The sequence below is a fragment of the Fistularia commersonii genome, chromosome 9, assembly GCF_037954325.1.
Source record: "Fistularia commersonii isolate RoL2024-O1a breed Wild chromosome 9, RoL_Fcom_v1.0, whole genome shotgun sequence".
NCBI classification, from domain to species: Eukaryota; Metazoa; Chordata; class Actinopteri; order Syngnathiformes; family Fistulariidae; genus Fistularia; species Fistularia commersonii.
The window spans coordinates 16,970,127-16,987,716 of NC_141292.1; the positions used below are offsets into that span (position 1 = coordinate 16,970,127).

Here is a 17,590-nt window from a genome sequence, read left to right on the forward strand (position 1 = left end):
AGGGTTGCATGGCTTCACCTTATATTACGCAAGCAGGTGAATCACCTGCTGCTATGAACTTGTACTTTAAGCAGCACCCTTGGCATTTTCTTTCTGGATAAAGTCAAGTTCACGAGTGAGGCGCAGGTGGAAGTGGCCATTCTGTTAAAAAAAGTAGGTCCTCGACGAACATCAGAATTCCGTTCATACAGCACGCCATGACGTGATTTTCGCCGTGAGTCCGAAATCCAATAAAGTGCTGCAGATAAGTACCTACGTCGCTCATCTATGCTAACATGCTAACACAGTGGTCAAATGACAGAAACTGCCGCAGGTGCTGGAGTTACTGGAACTCGAAAGTACGGAGAGGCAGGTAAGGTCGGAGAGGTGAATGTCAACGAAGCTATCTTCATCGTGTAGCGCTGTGTCACGATGTATTCGTCCGCTCTGCTTGCATACGAGTTCCCTCGTGAAAATTGTTTTTCACCTCACATACGGCGTACGTCAAAATGATGGAACAAGACTTTCACAAGAGATCTACGGCAAATGGCGACGTAACTACGAAACGTAGTTTCCGACAGTCCGGGTCCAAATACCGATCCAGGGCCTGATGGTAAGGGACCACATCCGGGTGATCTGGGTCTCCAAAGAACCTCCAGCATGTTTTTGGAGAACACAGGAGACTCAGCACAGGAACCAGGAACCTTCTTGCTGGAAGGTGGAGTTGCTGACCACTACGCTACCAGCGGTGGCCCGGTACTCAAATATTCCCCTCTTGCTTGGACAGAACGAAAACATCGTCCCGAGCAAGGGGAAGAAAATCCCCCTCCCCTGCCCGTCTGAACCTTGTGATTCGCAGACGGAAGCTTCCAGATTTGACTCTTGAGTTCCTGTTTATTTATTTACTCGTGCATTCATGTTTTCAGTGTTTGCGTGCGGGCGGCGGCGGAGTACAAGTCCCGCTTTTAGGATCCCAGGGATGTGAGGATTTCACAGCAGTCAGATGAGGTTCTGCGTTGGGACGACGGCCCCGAACCCACCAGGCGTAAGGAAGGGTCATGTGTGAGCTCAGGAAGAAGAGAGGCTCTTCATCGCGCAAATGCACCACGTCCACAGATTAAAGATGGGTATCTACGCTCACACAGGAGGCGCTTCATGTCCTTTGACCCCCCCTTGCCCCGCGGGAGGCCTCAACCTTTCCGGCCGCGACGCGAAATAAAGCTGCCACTGTCCCCGGGAGCCCCTGGGGCGACCGCACATTAAGAATGTTCCTTTACTAATCTGGAATCAAACAATTTTAATCCCGAATATTTCAAGTCGGGGGGCGGGGGAAGGTTGTGGCTCAGCCGGCAGAGCAGACGGCACTCCAATCAGGAAGGTGGGCGTTTGATTACCGCTTCTTCCTGTCTCAAGCCAAAGAAGTGTCCTCAGGCAAGACTCAGAGCCACCGAAGCTACTCAGGGAGGCCCGGTTAGCGCCTAGCGCTAACCTGTTGCCTGAGGCCCCGACTGATGCGTCGACATTCCGTTTACTTTCCCAGCCATTTTGAAACCGTTCCGCATGCAGACGGCATGCAGACCATAAGTAACACAAGATACGCCGTAGTACACGTCAGGACGGTATTTGAAAAAGCGGTACCGCGATGAACAACAACATGCGTAGACAGTCACTGCAAGACTTCACCTCAACAATGGCGACCCAGAGCGATCCGGAACTACAAGGTGGGGTAGCGACTCCCGGCTTTGACGAAGAAGCATCGAAAGAATTGGTGGACGGGCACGAGCAGAGTTTCGGAGCACTCTGGAGTCGGCCGTTGTTGTTCTGATCAATGATCAAGCGACTGCGACCTCGGTGCCTGTTCCCAAAGCCTCGTGAGACGGAGATGTTTTGCAAATCTTCGAGTGAGCATGAGAACAACCCTTGCTCAAAGCTGGATTGTTTCCTAAAACCAAACCTGAGATGGTCTCCGATTGACCACTGAGCCAAACAATAAGCAGTAATGGCAAGTTACTAGCTCAGTCTCAATGCTTAACCAGAAAAAAAAGAGCTTCGAAGTATTAAGTAGTCACTAAGTGTTACTACAAGCACCAAAATGAATAGTAGTACAATTCATCGGTTAAGGTCTGTGACTGAGTGACTCAATGGTTGTATGTCCTCATATGTATCCCTGTGATGGACAGCAAGGATAGGCTACTGCGCATAAAAGGTATAGATAATGCACAAATGCCAGATTTGGCCCCATTTCCCAAATTACGAGCTAACTAGTATCCAGCCAGAGCTGAAATGTCAATGGAGACAAGACAATACAAGAACCCGAGATGTTCTCCTGAAGCATCCAGTTGACCTCGGAGGTCTGATCCTGGTTCCCACCACACACCTGGAGGCACTCACTCCGTTTGTTCCCCAAGGACGATGATCCAAGGAGCTAAGATCCCGAGGAGAACAGTAGCCTAGATGCTAGCCCTTGTTAGCCAGTAGATTGTCCCTTCTTGTTTGTCCAGGAATGTTATCTTGCTCACCTACGCTCTCTGCAAACCACTATCTGGGCGGTATCTTGAGCAAACAAGTTATTTTCCTGTGCCCACGAGATGGATCATACCGCTCCTACAGGGGATTTTTCAGCGCACAACAGCATCTTGAAGGCGATTTACCTTTTCAGGTGAGATCATCATTCTATCTAATATCGTATTATCAACCCTGTTGAATTGAAAACCGACTTGAAAACCTGATGACCTGCCTGTCTGTTTTATGCAGGACTTCAGCAGTTGAGACAGAGGTTGTACTCGGTGTGCATTTTTGGCTGTAAATCCACAGAGCAGCTGCTGTGACATCTTGTCCGGCCCCGGCCCCGCCTCGGGGGGGGGATTTTGAAAATACCCCGAGGTTGACTCATTCTCAGTGAGCCTTCGGCCTCCAGAGTAGGAACCGCTCGAGGCCATCGATCAAACTGATAGGATCCTGACCTTCCGGTGACATCCTGAACGCGGGACGGGTGTCAGGGACAGTTGGCGAGACACTTGGCGAGGGCTTGACTGAATGACTCGGCGGGGATGAAAACCCGATCATCCTACTCGAGGCGGCTAATCGGTTTTTAATAAGGTGCAAAGACAAAATAGTAACCGAACATAGAAACTAAAATCCCCAAACCAACCACCCTGACCCTGACAAGAAACAGAACCACAGATCCAAGGCATGACAACAAGAAAACCGACAAACCAGTTCGAACCGACCCTGACCAAGGGATACATGTCCTCATAGTGCAACTGGGGAGGCGTGAAGACAATGACGGTACCCTTTGCTCAAACAGCACTGGGACACTGGAGGCTCCCCCATCCCCTCCAATGTGAGGTGCAGACATCTCCTCCGTTGATGGCGCAGGGTGGGAGGAGGAGGTCCTGAGGGGGGCGACTTTGAGGATGAAATTGAAGGCTTGGATGGGACTCGACCCATGGAATTAAAGGGTTGACGGCAGGTGGCCGGTCGGCACGACGCCGAAAGACTCAGCGAAAGGATAGGGTGTCATGGCTATCTCGGTTTTCCTCTGAAGCTCAAGTGCAAAGGACATGACAAGAGCAATGGACAAGAACATGAGAACCAAGGAACCAACCAACCAGTTCAAACCAACCCTGACTAAGGGATACACAGAACATATCTACTCCGCACTGGAATGGGGTACAGGTGAATGAACTGTCATGATGGTACCCTCCCAGACAAAAAGCACCGGGACGCTGATGGTACTCCAGTGTCTTCTAATGTCAGGTGCGGGCATCTCCGCCGCCGATGACACGGGACGGGAGGAGGAGGTCCTGGGGACAGAAATACCGGGGAGACAGCTCGGGCTTGAAGCCGGGATGCTCCAAGAACTCGGCCAATGGACTTGAAGGGTTGGCAGGGGGCAGCTCAGCCAACAGGACACTTGAGGACTCGGAGGAGGGCTAGGAGTGAGCAAAATCTGCTGCTTGTTTCTGAATTTTGGCCCACATATGGTTCACTTGGGAGGCCAAGGCTATCTACCGGGAGGCGGGGCCGTTAGCGCAGCACCGTAGGACTCAGCAGAAGTGAAATATCCTGCCACTCTTTGAATTTGGGCCTGCAGAAGATCATGGCTTCCCGGGCTTCCCTCTGAAGCAACTCCAGGGACAATAACCTGTCGGCTGGGTCGGCAGGACACGAGAACAAGGGAGCAAGTCATCTGGGGAACAAGAAAAAAACAGTCGGAACCCACCCTGACTAAGGGATACGCAGAACGTACATCCTCGACACTGGAATCGGGAGCAGGTGGAGCCAATCAAGAACATACCGAGGAGAGGGAAACAGGTGTAGGCGGGCAACGAACTCTCCTGACCCCCACAGTAAGGCGTAGTACTCGACTACTTACAGTCATACTAGGTATCTGGTGTTTAAATTGTCCCTTATTTCTTTCGGATATATGTTGGAGTCATCTATCTCTGCATCAGACTAGAAGAACCAGCCACTTCTCTCACTAAATATGAATGTTTTGGTCGATTACACATTTCCTGCCAATTTTTAGGGCTCGCATTAGGACAGCAGGATGAGCCGCCAAGCCCCCCCACCCCTCCTAATCCAACTCCACCAAAGAAAACATCTAAATTCTCATCCAAGAGGACTACTCCAGTACCGGTATCATCATGCCAAAACTTTATGGACTCTGGCATGTCAACCAAATCTTGCCTTTCCTTTGCTCTCCCTTCTTCCGACCTCGCCTTGCTACTCTCCTTCATGGACCAACTGTAGTCAAATTGTCAACCGGTGCAGATGAACTACCTTCCGTGCACCGGTGGCGTTTCTTGGCTCACTGGTTGCCTGATCCGCTAAGGAAGTCATAGGTCACTTCTCCATCGATCCATCAAGGGATTCGAACACCTTGTCCTTGCAAGCTTTTTTAATGACAGGGTGAATGTTTGTCCGTCTCTACGTGACGTGGGAATGTAAGGGTGAATGTCCATGTGTCCCTATAGTACTTTATTGACCCCTTTATTGAGGGTGAAGGGTTGCCTGACTTGTATGACTTGCCATTGGGTGTTTTCTCTCATTAGCCAACCGTCGCGCGACCGTCCAACCGATGTCATGACGCATGAACATGAAAACCTGCAGACCAGCGCCACTCGCACACACACGTGGCCCTGCTAGAAATCAGAAACCGCGGCGGGGGCCGTTTGATCCACGCTTAGCGCCCATGACTCAGCACACAAGCGCCGGGCACGTACGTAGAAAAGGAGGGGGGACGAAGAGTCGGGGGCCGGGGAGTCGGTCTTTTTTTTTTCCCTAAGTGATTTCAGCTGCAGGTCGGAGACTGGATGAGCTCCATGTCGGGGATCATACATGACGGGAACATGTCGTTACATAACGGACAGCGGAATTCAGCCCCAAACACAAAGGGATTGATAATTGCTGTTAAATCCAAAAACACACACACACACACACACACACACACACGCGCGCTTGACACGGGGGCGTCAGGAATAAAACATCGTGTTCTCGTCTCAATTGTTTTTCTGTTTCGACACTGCTAATTTCCATTTTTATATTTTTTTTTTTTTCCACTTCACAATGAAACCCAACTCGTTCTTTTCTTTTACTCGCCGTCACAGTGAATAGCAACGCGGCTTTTGTCAGCTGATAGATAATAAATATAGATGAAATTAAGTGTTTTTGCAACCTTTCTTGAGCAACGGCGCATTTTGTTTCATAAAAAAAAAAAAAAACCTGCGGCACACCACCGGCTAAAAATACAACAAAATGACACTCCGGCCAAATGCAGAATCATACGCCGGCGAGAATTCAAGAAATCCACGCAACAAGCGCAGTGTTTGTCGCGGTCATGCATGAAAAGTATCATGGAAATTGCGCCTTCTGGCATCTCCAACCAAGAGTCGTGCACGTCCACTAATATCTGTTGACGAACATGTTGGCGGACGTGTCATCAAGACGTCTGGCAATTGTGGGAGTCAGGAGTGGGGGTTTAGCTGTTAGCGTAGCACGCTCCCGTCATCTTAAAGGGAACCCGCCCGGGTTAATGCGTCCATCCGCCGTCCCTTGCTTAACCGGAGTCGGGTTACGGGGGCAGCAGCCGAAGCAGCGAGGTCTAGACCCCCCTCTCCGCCACCGCGTGGTCTAGATCCATTCCCGAGACAGCCTGGAGACGTAGTCTCTCCAGCGTCTCCTCCCAGATGGACATACCCGGAATACATCAAGGAGGCATCCTGACCAGAAGCCCGAGCCACCTCTGTGGACTCCTCTGTATGCTCTACTCCGAGCTCCTACCGGATGACCCAGCTTCTCACCCTCTCTCTAAGGGAGAGTCCGGCCACCCCGCGGTGGAAACTTCTGCTTGTATCCGCGATCTATCCACGGCTCGTGGCCACAGGTGAGGGTCAACCGGTAAATTAAGAGCCGAGCCAAAGGGCGAAGCTCCGTCTTCACCCTGACAGAGTCCGGATTGCCGCAGACGCCGCACTATCCACCCGTCCATCTCCCGCTCTATCCTTCCCTCGCTCGTGAACGAAACCCCAAGATACTCCACCTCCTCCACTCGGGGCGGGACCTCTTACCCGACCCGGAGTGGACATTCTACCCGGTTGAGCGGCGCTTTCTCGGATTTGGAGGCGCCGAGGTCACGGACCCATGACGCCGACATCGGCCGCAAAAAGCAGAGACTCGACCCTAGAGCCAACAAACCCGATCCCCTGGACGCCCTGGCTGCACCTTGAAACTCTGTCCATAAAAGTTATGAAGAGAATCGGAGACAAAGAGCAGCCCTGGCAGAGTCCAACTCCCATAGGAAACAGGGACGACTTACGACAATGCGGACCAACCTCCGACACCGAGGGGACGGTACAACGGGGTTCGGTACCTTGTACTCCCGGAGCACCCCCCCACAGGATTGCCCACGGGACACGGTCTAATGCCTTCTCCAGATCCACAAAGCACATGTAGACTGTTTGGGAAAACTCCCATGCCCCCTCGAGGACCAAGCCGAGGGTGTAGGGCCGGTCCACTGTTCCACAGCCAGGATGAAAACCACGCTGCTCCTCCTGGAAGCTAAACGACCCAGCGGACGGTCTTCAGCATACTAGCATAAATATGCTTTGCTGTTTGTCTCATACTAGAATGTGTTGTTAAAAAAAAAAAAAAAAAAAAAAAAGCACAAAGAATTATTTCTTTAAAAATCGCATTTTAAAACACATTTTAACCCCCATTGTTTTGCTAGCGCAACGCATGCTGGGCTGATAACGTATGGAGGTCGCTTGTGTTAACTTTGGCTTCCCGCTAGTGTTAGCTTTGGCTCGGTACCGTTTATATGCTAATATAAACTGGTTTGTGCTGCTTTCAGGTGCAATTTCCATTCCAAGGGAAACAAAGGGACTGATGCTAGGCTACACAGCTGTCCAAGGGACAAGAAGAGGAGAAAGGGTTTGGAAGTTGCTTGTGGGCATACACAACTTCCTAAGAATCTGCGGCGGTGTTCTCGACGCTTCTCTCCGAATGCATTTGGGCAAGCTAGGCTAAGAGCTCACAGGCGCAGCTAGTTTTAAGAAGACGCTAAAGCCGAACGTCGTGGCTGCAGTTTGCTTTCACAAGCTACTGCAGACGTAGTCTCGGATGACCAAAGAGCGAGAGGAAGCTCATGATCACAGAGATTCGGAAGTCTACAGCAAACAGCCGAGGACAAACAGCGGAGCTCCTTACAAGAGATGCTCTCTCTCTGTTAGCATAGCAACGCCGCTTCTTGTCTTTTAGCATCTCGGTCCGTCTCCGTTTTTCAAGCTCATCTGGACTTCTGTCTTCAGCGTTTTCCTCCTGGCTCGAATCTCTCTCGGGTCCAAACGGGAAGGGTTGCACAGACCAGGGTCAACCTTTTTTACAGTTTTAGCCAAACTAAGATATGTTGAGAGATTTGATTTTTATGTAGCGGGTACATATATCGACCCGATCCGTCTTAGAAACAGGGGGTGCCTTAAAGTGTGAGGTGGCTATCTTCAGTCTTAGCACCGTTGTAGCTCCTAGTCTTGGGTTCACAGCGATTTCAAACATGTTTGATATTCTTTTGCAGTGACGTTACACAACCAGCAACCAACAGATGAGCTGTGACTAAACCGGAAACAGGAAACCCGGAAGACGAGCAAGTAATTGCGGAAGATACGGTATTTGTCGGCGGTATGGATGAAGGGTAACGGCGAGGATCAGTGTTTAGTTGTCTACTTTTGAGTAGAAAACTCTAAAAACTAGTCTTCAGATGTGAGCTGATGGGAGATGATCCTTTCCCACAAGTCTTTTCAAAGTCTTCAGATCTTTGGGGGGGCTTTTTTGGGCCGAGCATCTCCTTTACAAAAGCTTCGTGGGGAAGCAGTGTGACTTTTTGATTTGGCTAGGAGTGAAGCTACTTGCTAGCTAGCGCCCCTTCAGCTCTGTGGATCTTCTCATTAATGTCAGACAAAACAGTCTACCTTTAGTTGTATTTCCTCCGGCTCGCCGTCTTTGCGTCCAATCATACCAGAGCTTTATAATGGCTAATTGTAAAAAAAAAAAAAAAAAAAAAACAACGACATGACAGTTGGATCATCTTCCATGCTAGCACAATGGCTGAAAAGCACTGGATAAATGAATTGAATGGTTAACTAAACCTATTAGAAAAATGCAAAAACGCGTTTTGAAACTGAATAAAACATCAATGTGGTTATTTTCAAAGATGCGATTCGTTGTCGTGACAAGACGCGGCAGAAATCAAAGCAACCACTTTGTTCTAGAATGAACAGTCTAGAAAAAGAAAGAATGAATGGAAATATGTTTTCGTTAAAACACAGCTATCCGCGGAGGAGGTACGATCCTCAACAGACGCCGCGCTAAACCCCGTTAAACATTTAATCTGGCCTTTCTCCTCCCTCATAATGTTGATTAAATAAATACGACCACGCCGATTAGCCGTAGCACGCTAGCGTACCGCGGATGAGGTAATGTATATATCACCGCGTACCATCGGAGGGGGTCACGTTACGCGCCGCCACAGACCGTACGACCTCAACACGAGCGTGGCCGGGTCGTGACTCCCGGGTGAGCCGGCACCGACTTGATTCGATTAAAAAACAAAAACAACCGACAGATTTCTCCGGCGATATAGAGAGAGGAATCTAATTAAAAGCTGCCTCCGAGGCGCCGAGCGGAGACGGCCCCGACTTTGACGCCGGGGCGTCTTTGCACGCTCGGGAACGACACATCCGCCGTTATATAAGCGCTGTCACGCGGACATATACGGGAAACGGCGGATTTCGCAGCCGGGCCGGGAAATGAAAGCTCCCGAGCGCGGTTTTGAACTTTTCAGAAAACCTCAGGAGTCGATTTAATCAAACGCTTGAGGCGATAGCCAGCTGCAAGGGGCAGGTCTGTTTTACTTAGAAGCTCAAAGAAAAATAAGATTATTGGATGATTAGAAAAAAAAAAAATTCTGTTATTCAATTGAGCAGAAACTTTAACCCGTGATTTTGAGTTAATTTTCAATTCGCCTGTCAAATATCGGACGATGTTAAGCCTTGTTTTGGCACATTCGGGTCTATTTTTAATGCACTCATTCATCATTTATTCTGCTTATTCTGCACTCAGGGTTGGCGAGAGCCTATTCTAGCCGTCATTGGACCGCTTCCCGAACCGTACCACATTTCAAGCCGCCATTCGTCCGTTATTGAGAGACATTCAACCAGCCGCTATTAACTGCGCTGCCTCCAAACCGCACACACTCGCTGTTCAGCTTCACGGCTTTTTTTTTTGCACAAGTGGACCTCAAAATGCATGGAAATACACACACATTTAAAATCCACCTACTTGCACTTTACAATGTTTTATATGGAGATGTTGGAAGGATGATGGCCGTGCAAACGAAAGTTTCGTGCTGTGCACGCCTTTTGTGATATTCATGTGTCACATAGACGCAAAACCATTCACTCTTTCATTTGCATACATGTAACAATATGTTTTTGCATGTTTTTGTGAGTGAAAATATGTTTGTACCTTTTTTTCTGACTTTGATTGCTTAATCTTTATTTTTTATAAATGCCTGTGCCTTGAGTGTAGTGTAAAGATGGTGTGGAAGTTTATAAAAGCTTGAGAAACATTTGTAGGCTGATTAGTGACAGAAAAGACTCACAAAATGGCGGCGGCGGCTTGGCGCGCGTAGCCAGGGGGCGTGGCTTAGCGTCCGATAAAGGAGACCACAGCTGATTGGATTCCGGCGTAACGAGGAATACATGTATCTCCGTTGGCTGTAGCAACATGCGGTTGCAGCTGTTTCTCCCGCTTCTCTTCGCATTTTTTATCACGGGAAACCATGGCAATGGTAAGAGAGGAAACCGGATTCCGTGTCTTTGCCATAAACAGGGCCATTTTCCCACCAAGTCATAGGTTAAAGTCAAGGTTAGGTAAGTTAGCAAAGCCTAAAAGACAAAGGAAATCCGGTCCTACCTGTAGAAGACCCCCTGTAAGTCGTTAGCATATCCAAGTGGGTTCTGTTTTTCATTTTTAGCGTGTTGGCGGGTCCAGAGAGTAGTTTTTAAGAAAGGAGGTCATCACATCCCCCTTTAATGGCGGTCGTTCCCACTGTATGTGAATGTCCAGTCCCGCTTCCATTAGCATCTGCTCTTTGGGGGGCAATGATAAAGTTAAAACAACGCTGCTGAGCGAGTTATCGCTAGCTTTTCAGTCCGTAATGTCCGTCGGCGTCCAGTTTATTTTCCTAGTAAATTAACCGTCAAAGCATTACCTTTTGCAATCGTTTTTTTTTTTTCAATGCTAGTTCGCCGTTTTAGCTCCCGCTCAAATCCCGCCGCTGACCTTCGAACAGAACAGCCCAACTGCGCTCCGCCAATCACCGAGCCCGTTCTCCGCTCGCGGCGGCGTCTGGCGAAGCTGATTGGCCACTGTGATCGTGACGTGTTTACTGGCATAACGGAAATCGTACAATGGTCGTGACATACGCTGTGACGTCTTTTTTTTTGTTTTAAATGGCATAAAAGTTCTTTGTATTAATTCATTTATATATATATATATTTATCAGAGGAATAAATGTTTTCATGAAAAGTTTAATGTATTAACTTTTTTTTTTTTAATTTTAAAATGTTCAGGTGTTTAGATGCAGCACTTGTGGTAGCGGCCACTAGGGGGCGCCACATCAACCCAAGAGGTTATATAAAGCAAAACATTCCGGAAATTTTAGAAATTATGATTTATTTTTTTTTTGTTTGTTTAAACAAAAAATCTTACTCTGAGAAAACTTTCCCCCCTCAGGAAAACATTCCGCAAGACTTGTCTCATGATTTCTTAAATTCTTATTTTAAGAGTTTGGGATTTTCTCAGAAGCGAAGGGTCTGTTCCATCCTTTCGAACTATCACAACAAATGTTCTTATAACATGTTACCATTATGATTTCGCCAAAAATACTCCTTAACTTTTAGGAGTTTGACCCTTGTTTCTGTCCCTTGTCCTCCAGTCATCAGAAGGCCAAAGCGGGAAACGACTAGAGGTACATTTTGTCCTTCTTATCCCCTTCTAATTTTTAATGTTTGGCATCTTACCATGGTAAAGAAAACACTGGGAGCCACAAAACCCTTTTGAAAAGTAGAATAAATTAAAGTGGTGTATAACATTTTGTTTTTTGCCTTTATGCTATCTATAAACAATATGCTTTGCCTTTTTTAAATCCGTAAACTGCAGAGAAAACGACATTTCTGCATGCTGCAAAATGTTTCAAACTTTTTATTGAAGGTTGCTTTAAAGTGAAATACTCAATCTATTTGGGTCCGTCTTGTATTTATGAGAAAATTCTCCACGAACTTAAATTATCTACCAGCAGCAAACCAAAAATGCCGTCCTCTCAAGGGACAAAAATATTTGAACTGTGTTTTATTTAGATGTTACAAGATCGCCATTATCTTCAGATTTAAATTAACATTAAAAAAGAAAATATTTGTTCATTATTTTCAAAAGCCGCAGGGAGCTGCATCAGAGGGGTCAAAAAGTCTTCTCTACCTATTCCCATAATAAAAATAAAAATGTACATGAATATAATTTATCCTGGCTGGATAAGCTTATCTAGCAAAAAATAATTATTAATAATTGAAATAATAGGTAATATATGATAGCCTTTTTTTGCACAGGTAATTCTTGATTTTTAATAAATTATATGAAATTAAATAAGATATAGCTTTATGTTGGTTTTTTTTAATGCTATTCATTTGGCCATGTTGATGACAATGGCTCTAAGGAAGGTGTGTGTGTGGCACATATAAATTATTGAAAGAAAAATTAAATAAAATACCTGTTTATAGGTAAAATGTAATAGCAAATTCATCCATTTTAAAGGGAATTTAAAAAAAAAAAAAAAAAGCTATAATAATAAGTGTGCGTGGACAATTTCTTTCAACTGAGTGTGTATTGTGTGTTTTTCTTCAACAATGGTCCAATGTTCTGGTTTCTCAGACTGGCTGCTCCAAGCCCTGCAGTACATGGACTCCAACCCCGAGACCCTGGAAGGTGTGTGTGTGTGTGTGTGTGTGTGTGTGTGTGTTAAACGATCCTGCCAAGGTCTGGAGGGGAACGGCTGTAGGTTTTTAACTGCACTTTCTCTCCGGCTGTCAAGAGTTGCTGTCAGAAGATCAAACTGTGCTGGAGGGCGACATCGTGCTAGCGGTGAGTTTCTCACACACACACACACACACACACACCTGCCTTGTGTTAGATATATAAACACCTAGCGGAGGGGAAAACGTCGAACCACATCCGGGACAGGGAAACTAGCGGTTTCAACCTCCCGCCCCATCATAACAGTATAGGATGAATGTCCCCTGGTTGCATTCCTTCCTGACCCCCAGCTGTCCAGCCGTGTGAATGGTTGTCTCTATAAGCTGCCCCGTGATTGGTCGGGGTGAGCAACGACCGAGAGGATAGGCTCCAACCCCACCCGGGTGTCGGATACACGGTGTGGATTCTGAATAAATATATAAATGAATGTACAGGTAGTGGAAAACACTTTGATTTACAAAATTGAAGTGTGAGAAAAGGGGGTGCAAATTCAATATTTTCCGGAGTTTGAGAGGGTGAATAGTTGCATGTCGTGATTTATGGACGACGGGGTGAATAGTTTGTCACGTGACGTGTAGCAACATCTTCTATCCCTCCCGCAGAGCAACAAGAACGCCGCCAGGCACCGCTGGCCGACCAGGAACATCTCCTACGTCGTCAGCCCGCAGCTGGGTGGGTCGGCCCCGGACACTATTCCCTCCAAAATGGTCAAACGCCAGCAATTTGGGCTCCATTTTAATTTGTTTCTACAGTTATTTTGTGTTTGGCAGTTTTCCAGATTTATTTCTCTTTTTTTTTTTTCCTCCATGACACTGGATTGGATTTCTTTCTTTTTTGGGGGGGGTGTAGAACCGTTTTTATTACATTTTTAATTCAGGAATATATATTTTAAATTTGATTTATTTTTAGAAATTAGTCACCACTTTCAGTAGCAGCAGGAAATTATCTGTTTGAGGAACTAAGTTATTAAATTTCCTTTTTTAGAATGTGGACGCAGTGGTTGGTTTATCAATTTCTTTTTTCCTGGCGGTCAGAAAAATAAAAAAATGGGGGAAAAGTTTGTTCACAACACAAGCAAACTTTTTTGGCAATTATATGGAATTAAGTAGACATTTTTTTTTTTTTTTAATCTGTCAATTCTTTACATTAAAATTTTCAGGTAATTTTCCTTTTTTAAAATAAACGTGGTGTTCATCAATTCAATTTCAAACATTTTATTTATTTTTTCCCCCCCTTTTCCTAGCAGCCATTCAGAAACGAGACATCGAATCCGCCGTTTCGATGGTCACGAGCAAGACGTGCATTTCCTTCCACCCAAGAACCAACGAGGAAGACTACTTGCTCTTCCTACCGAGCAAGGGGTAGGGAAAGAAACACTTTCTGCACATTTTTTATCAAAAATAACTGAGCGTCCTTTTTTTTTTTTAAAAAAAAAAGGTTTTATTATTCCAAGTTAAATCAATCAGGGTGTCGTCTGCAAACAATTATTGATTAGAACGTCTTGCCTGCGTCAGGTTGATGTTAATCGTCATGCAGCATCACGCCCTTTTTTTTAAAAATCATTATTATTATTCCAAGTTAACAAATAAATCAGGGCGTCATCTGCAAAGAGACAAACTTTGTATGAAAATATTCTGGTTTGTTTCCCTTAAATCTCCAATTGAACTTCAAAAGTTGTTTCGGCCTTTAGCAATATTTCCAGACACTTAGCCTCGTCGCTATCCAGTTCCGACTTTTCACGACGCGATTTGGGTTGATGCTAATTGTCGTGTCGCCCCAAATACCTTTTTTAAATCATCCTAATTATTATTATTCTGAATTAAATAAATCAGGTTGTCGTCTTTGGAAATTTTCTGGTTCATTTCCCTTAAATCCAGGCAAATCTGCGCACTCACAGCTTCAGAACTTCAGAAGTTGTTTTGGTCCTTGGAGGAGATTTCCAGACACGTAACCTCGTCACTACTTTTCACGATGCGAGTCAGGTTGATGCTAATTGTCGTGCATACCCCAAAATACTTTTTTTTTTTTTTTTTTTTTTCATAATTTTTCCTGAGATGACAAATTAGGACGTCGTCTGCAAAGACACAAACTTGTAAAGGAGCTATCCGCTTGTCTGTGGCGTCGATGCTAACCGACGCTCCGCCTCCACAGCTGCGCTTCTTATGTCGGCTTCCTCGGCGGCGAGCAGCCGGTGTTCATCGGGCCGCACTGCAGGGTGGGGAACATCGTGCACGAGCTGTTCCACACGCTGGGATTCTTCCACGAGCACACCAGGTCCGACCGAGACGACTACATCACGGTGCTCACCGGCAACATAATGAAGGGTAACGCCGTTCCCGCCGGCAGGCCGAGCTCTTTCGCTTTCCGCGACGAGCGCTAACGATACGCTTTCAGGGAAGGAAAGGAACTTCAAGAAGACCATGGGTGAGACCTTCGACATGCCCTACGACATCTCCTCCATCATGCACTACGGACGGTGAGCGGCGGTTTCCCTTAAAAGTTGTTCTTGGTATGCTTTTATTTTAGCACGTATGGTTCTAGCTAGTCTTTCCATGGGATAGTTTTTTTTTGTTTCCGGCTTGTGACAGGTTGCTTATTAGCCACCCTAGCTATCCGTTTGTTGCTTTTTTATTTTCCCCTGTTTTTTCTCTAAGCTAGTATCTAGCTAGCGGTCTCACAGGCAAGTCAAGGTGGTGTTCGTTAGAGCTAGTTTTTTAAGCTAATCCGTAGTTAGGTTTTGTTTTTAAGCAGGATCCAGCTGGGTTGTTTGTTTGCACACTAGTCTGGGTGGTGTTCACAAGAGCTAGTGTTTAAACTTGTGTCTTTTAGATAATTACCAGTCAGTTGTTTATTTCCGGGCTGGTTTGGATGGACTTCATGAGAGCTAGCTTTTACGCTAATATTTTGCCAGGTTTTTTTTTTCCTCGAGCTAGTATCAAGCCAGTTGATTATTTACAGGCTAGTCTTGGTGGTGTTCATTGGCGCTAGTGTTTAAGCTAATCTGTTGCTAGGTTGTTTTGTTTTCAGGATGTACTGGGTGATGGTCATAAAAGCTAGTGTTTTAAGCTAATTCCTTGCTAGGATTTGTTTCTGGAAGCTAACTTCCAGCCGGTCGGGAACCTTCTTGACCGGGAGAGCCATAAATGCCAAATATTTCTAAATATATTTCATCGAGAGCCATATAGTATTTTTAACGTATAATAAATTAAATATGTCTTTCAGTGAATGCGACCTCCGGTGCCGCAAGGATTTGTTCGAATTGCCGCTTTATATTTGACCGTTTCATCGATGCCATTTTATCATAGCGTATTAGAGGTACCGCAGATCCAAATGTAAATTCTTCCGTCCGTTTTTTCTCTTCGCCATCGTTAAAAGCGTTGAAGCGGACAAACTAGTTGGCTATCGGATAAAATGAATTTCTTCACCTTTACGACGACCCGGACGTGCTCGGAAGCTATCGGTTTCCCGCCCGACCGAGGAGTGACCCGTGAAATTTATCTTCAAAACTAATTTCTGTTGGCTTTAAAATGACACAGTATTATGAAGCAATATCACAAGTATTTTAAAATAAGTTCCAAATTTTATTTTTCTTTCTTTTTCAACTGAAACATGCCGTCACCGCGGATCTAGCCAGCCGTTTATTTACAAGCTGGTGGTAAAAGCTTGCATGTAAACAAATTCCCCGCTAGCTTCACTCGCTAAAAGCTAGTCTCCTGCCGGCGGCCGGAAGCTCGTCTCCGATCGACTCTGGGTTTCTGAGTATCCGGTTTGTTCGGCTCGCCCCGTCCGACTGCAGCTGGTACTTCTCGGCCAACAACTCCCCCACCATCATCGCCAAAGTGGAAGAGAAGGACATGGGACAGCGGCTCTACATGACCCAGATGGACGTGGACAGAATCTCCTACCTCTACGGCTGCGGTGGGTCCACTTTCAGGAATTTCAGGGACTAGGCTGCTCGCTGCTGCCGTCCGGTGGGCGTAGAATGAAACTCCGGGAATTCGGAATACTGTAAATGACAGAACGGGCGGGAGGTTAGATTTGCTGTAGACTCGTGATCAGATGGACCGGTGAATTTGGTATTTGAGAACCGATCGTTCTCCTCTCCTGCCGACGTAGGCGCCGAGCCCGGCCACAAGAAGACCGTCGATGTCCAGAACAACTGCGAGGAGGAGGAGGCGGACACCGCCAACGCCGCGGAGGCCGAGGAGCCGGCCGCCCCGCGCTGCAAAACCGAGAAGGAGGCCGAGGAGGCGGTCGCCTCGCGCTGCAAACCCCAGGAGACCAAGTGATTTGGGTGCACCGGCAGGACCCGGGCACCGGAGGGCACCATCGTACCGCAGAGGAACTAAATAAAAACTCTATCTATATCTCAATCTGGATTAGTTTCATTGTTTTTAATTCAATTTATGAGGTTCAAAGGATGCCATTAAACCAGATTTTTATTCGAGAAACTTGATGATAAGCCGTGAGGGACGAACGGAAAGGATTTGGTGTTAAAGTGGGATTTCTTCTACAGGGGGAAGTGACGCGTGGAGCAAGAAGCAAGAAGATCCCGGGTTGGATTCCCACAGAGGGACTTTGTGTGTGGAGTCTCCATGTGGTTCCTCCAGCTTCCTCCCACAGTCCATATCTTGTCCAGAACGGTGATGTCTCTATGATGACGAGAATGGATGGTTGTGCTCGACGAGTGGATGGACGCATGTCTCCAGCGGACATGTTGTCTTCTCCTTCAGGGGTCTCCACAGCCAATCGACGTCCTCCATCTAAACAACTCCATGTCTTTGGTCTTCTGGTAGACCTCCTCCCCGGAAGCTCCGATTCGGTCATGCTTCCCTTCCGACCGACGTATTCACCACCTCGCTTCTACGTGACCCCAACCATCTCAGTCTGACTTCTTGGACAAGCGCTTTCCCTCTGATGGACTCGTTCCTGATCCTCTGTCATCGCTCCTAAAAAGACCCTCAACATCTTGATCTCAACTACCTCCGGTTCTGCTTTCTGCATTAAATTCAATGCCATCGTC

The 17,590-nt window shown here is 46.7% G+C and overlaps 1 protein-coding gene across 1 annotated transcript; it reads left to right on the forward strand.

Annotated features, from left to right (window-relative positions):
• Positions 1-1,621: 1,621 nt before the first annotated feature.
• LOC147231437 (astacin-like metalloprotease toxin 2) lies at positions 1,622-16,856 on the forward strand. The gene is made up of 10 exons (XM_086153010.1): positions 1,622-1,700; positions 11,477-11,509; positions 12,466-12,519; positions 12,626-12,675; positions 13,170-13,239; positions 13,814-13,928; positions 14,719-14,891; positions 14,962-15,043; positions 16,364-16,485; positions 16,684-16,856. The coding sequence occupies exons 1-10, from the start codon at positions 1,622-1,624 to the stop codon at positions 16,854-16,856; spliced, it is 951 nt and encodes a 316-aa protein (XP_086009136.1).
• Positions 16,857-17,590: the final 734 nt, after the last annotated feature.

What these genes read in the sequence shown, in the direction of transcription:
- LOC147231437 (XM_086153010.1), top strand. Translation starts at nt 1,622, where the DNA reads ATGAACAACAACATGCGTAGACAGTCACTGCAAGACTTCACCTCAACA. An exon ending in CAACCCCGAGACCCTGGAAG is followed by an intron (nt 12,520 to 12,625) that starts GTGTGTGTGTGT and finishes CCGGCTGTCAAG; the next exon opens with AGTTGCTGTCAGAAGATCAA. An exon ending in AGGGCGACATCGTGCTAGCG is followed by an intron (nt 12,676 to 13,169) that starts GTGAGTTTCTCA and finishes TCCCTCCCGCAG; the next exon opens with AGCAACAAGAACGCCGCCAG.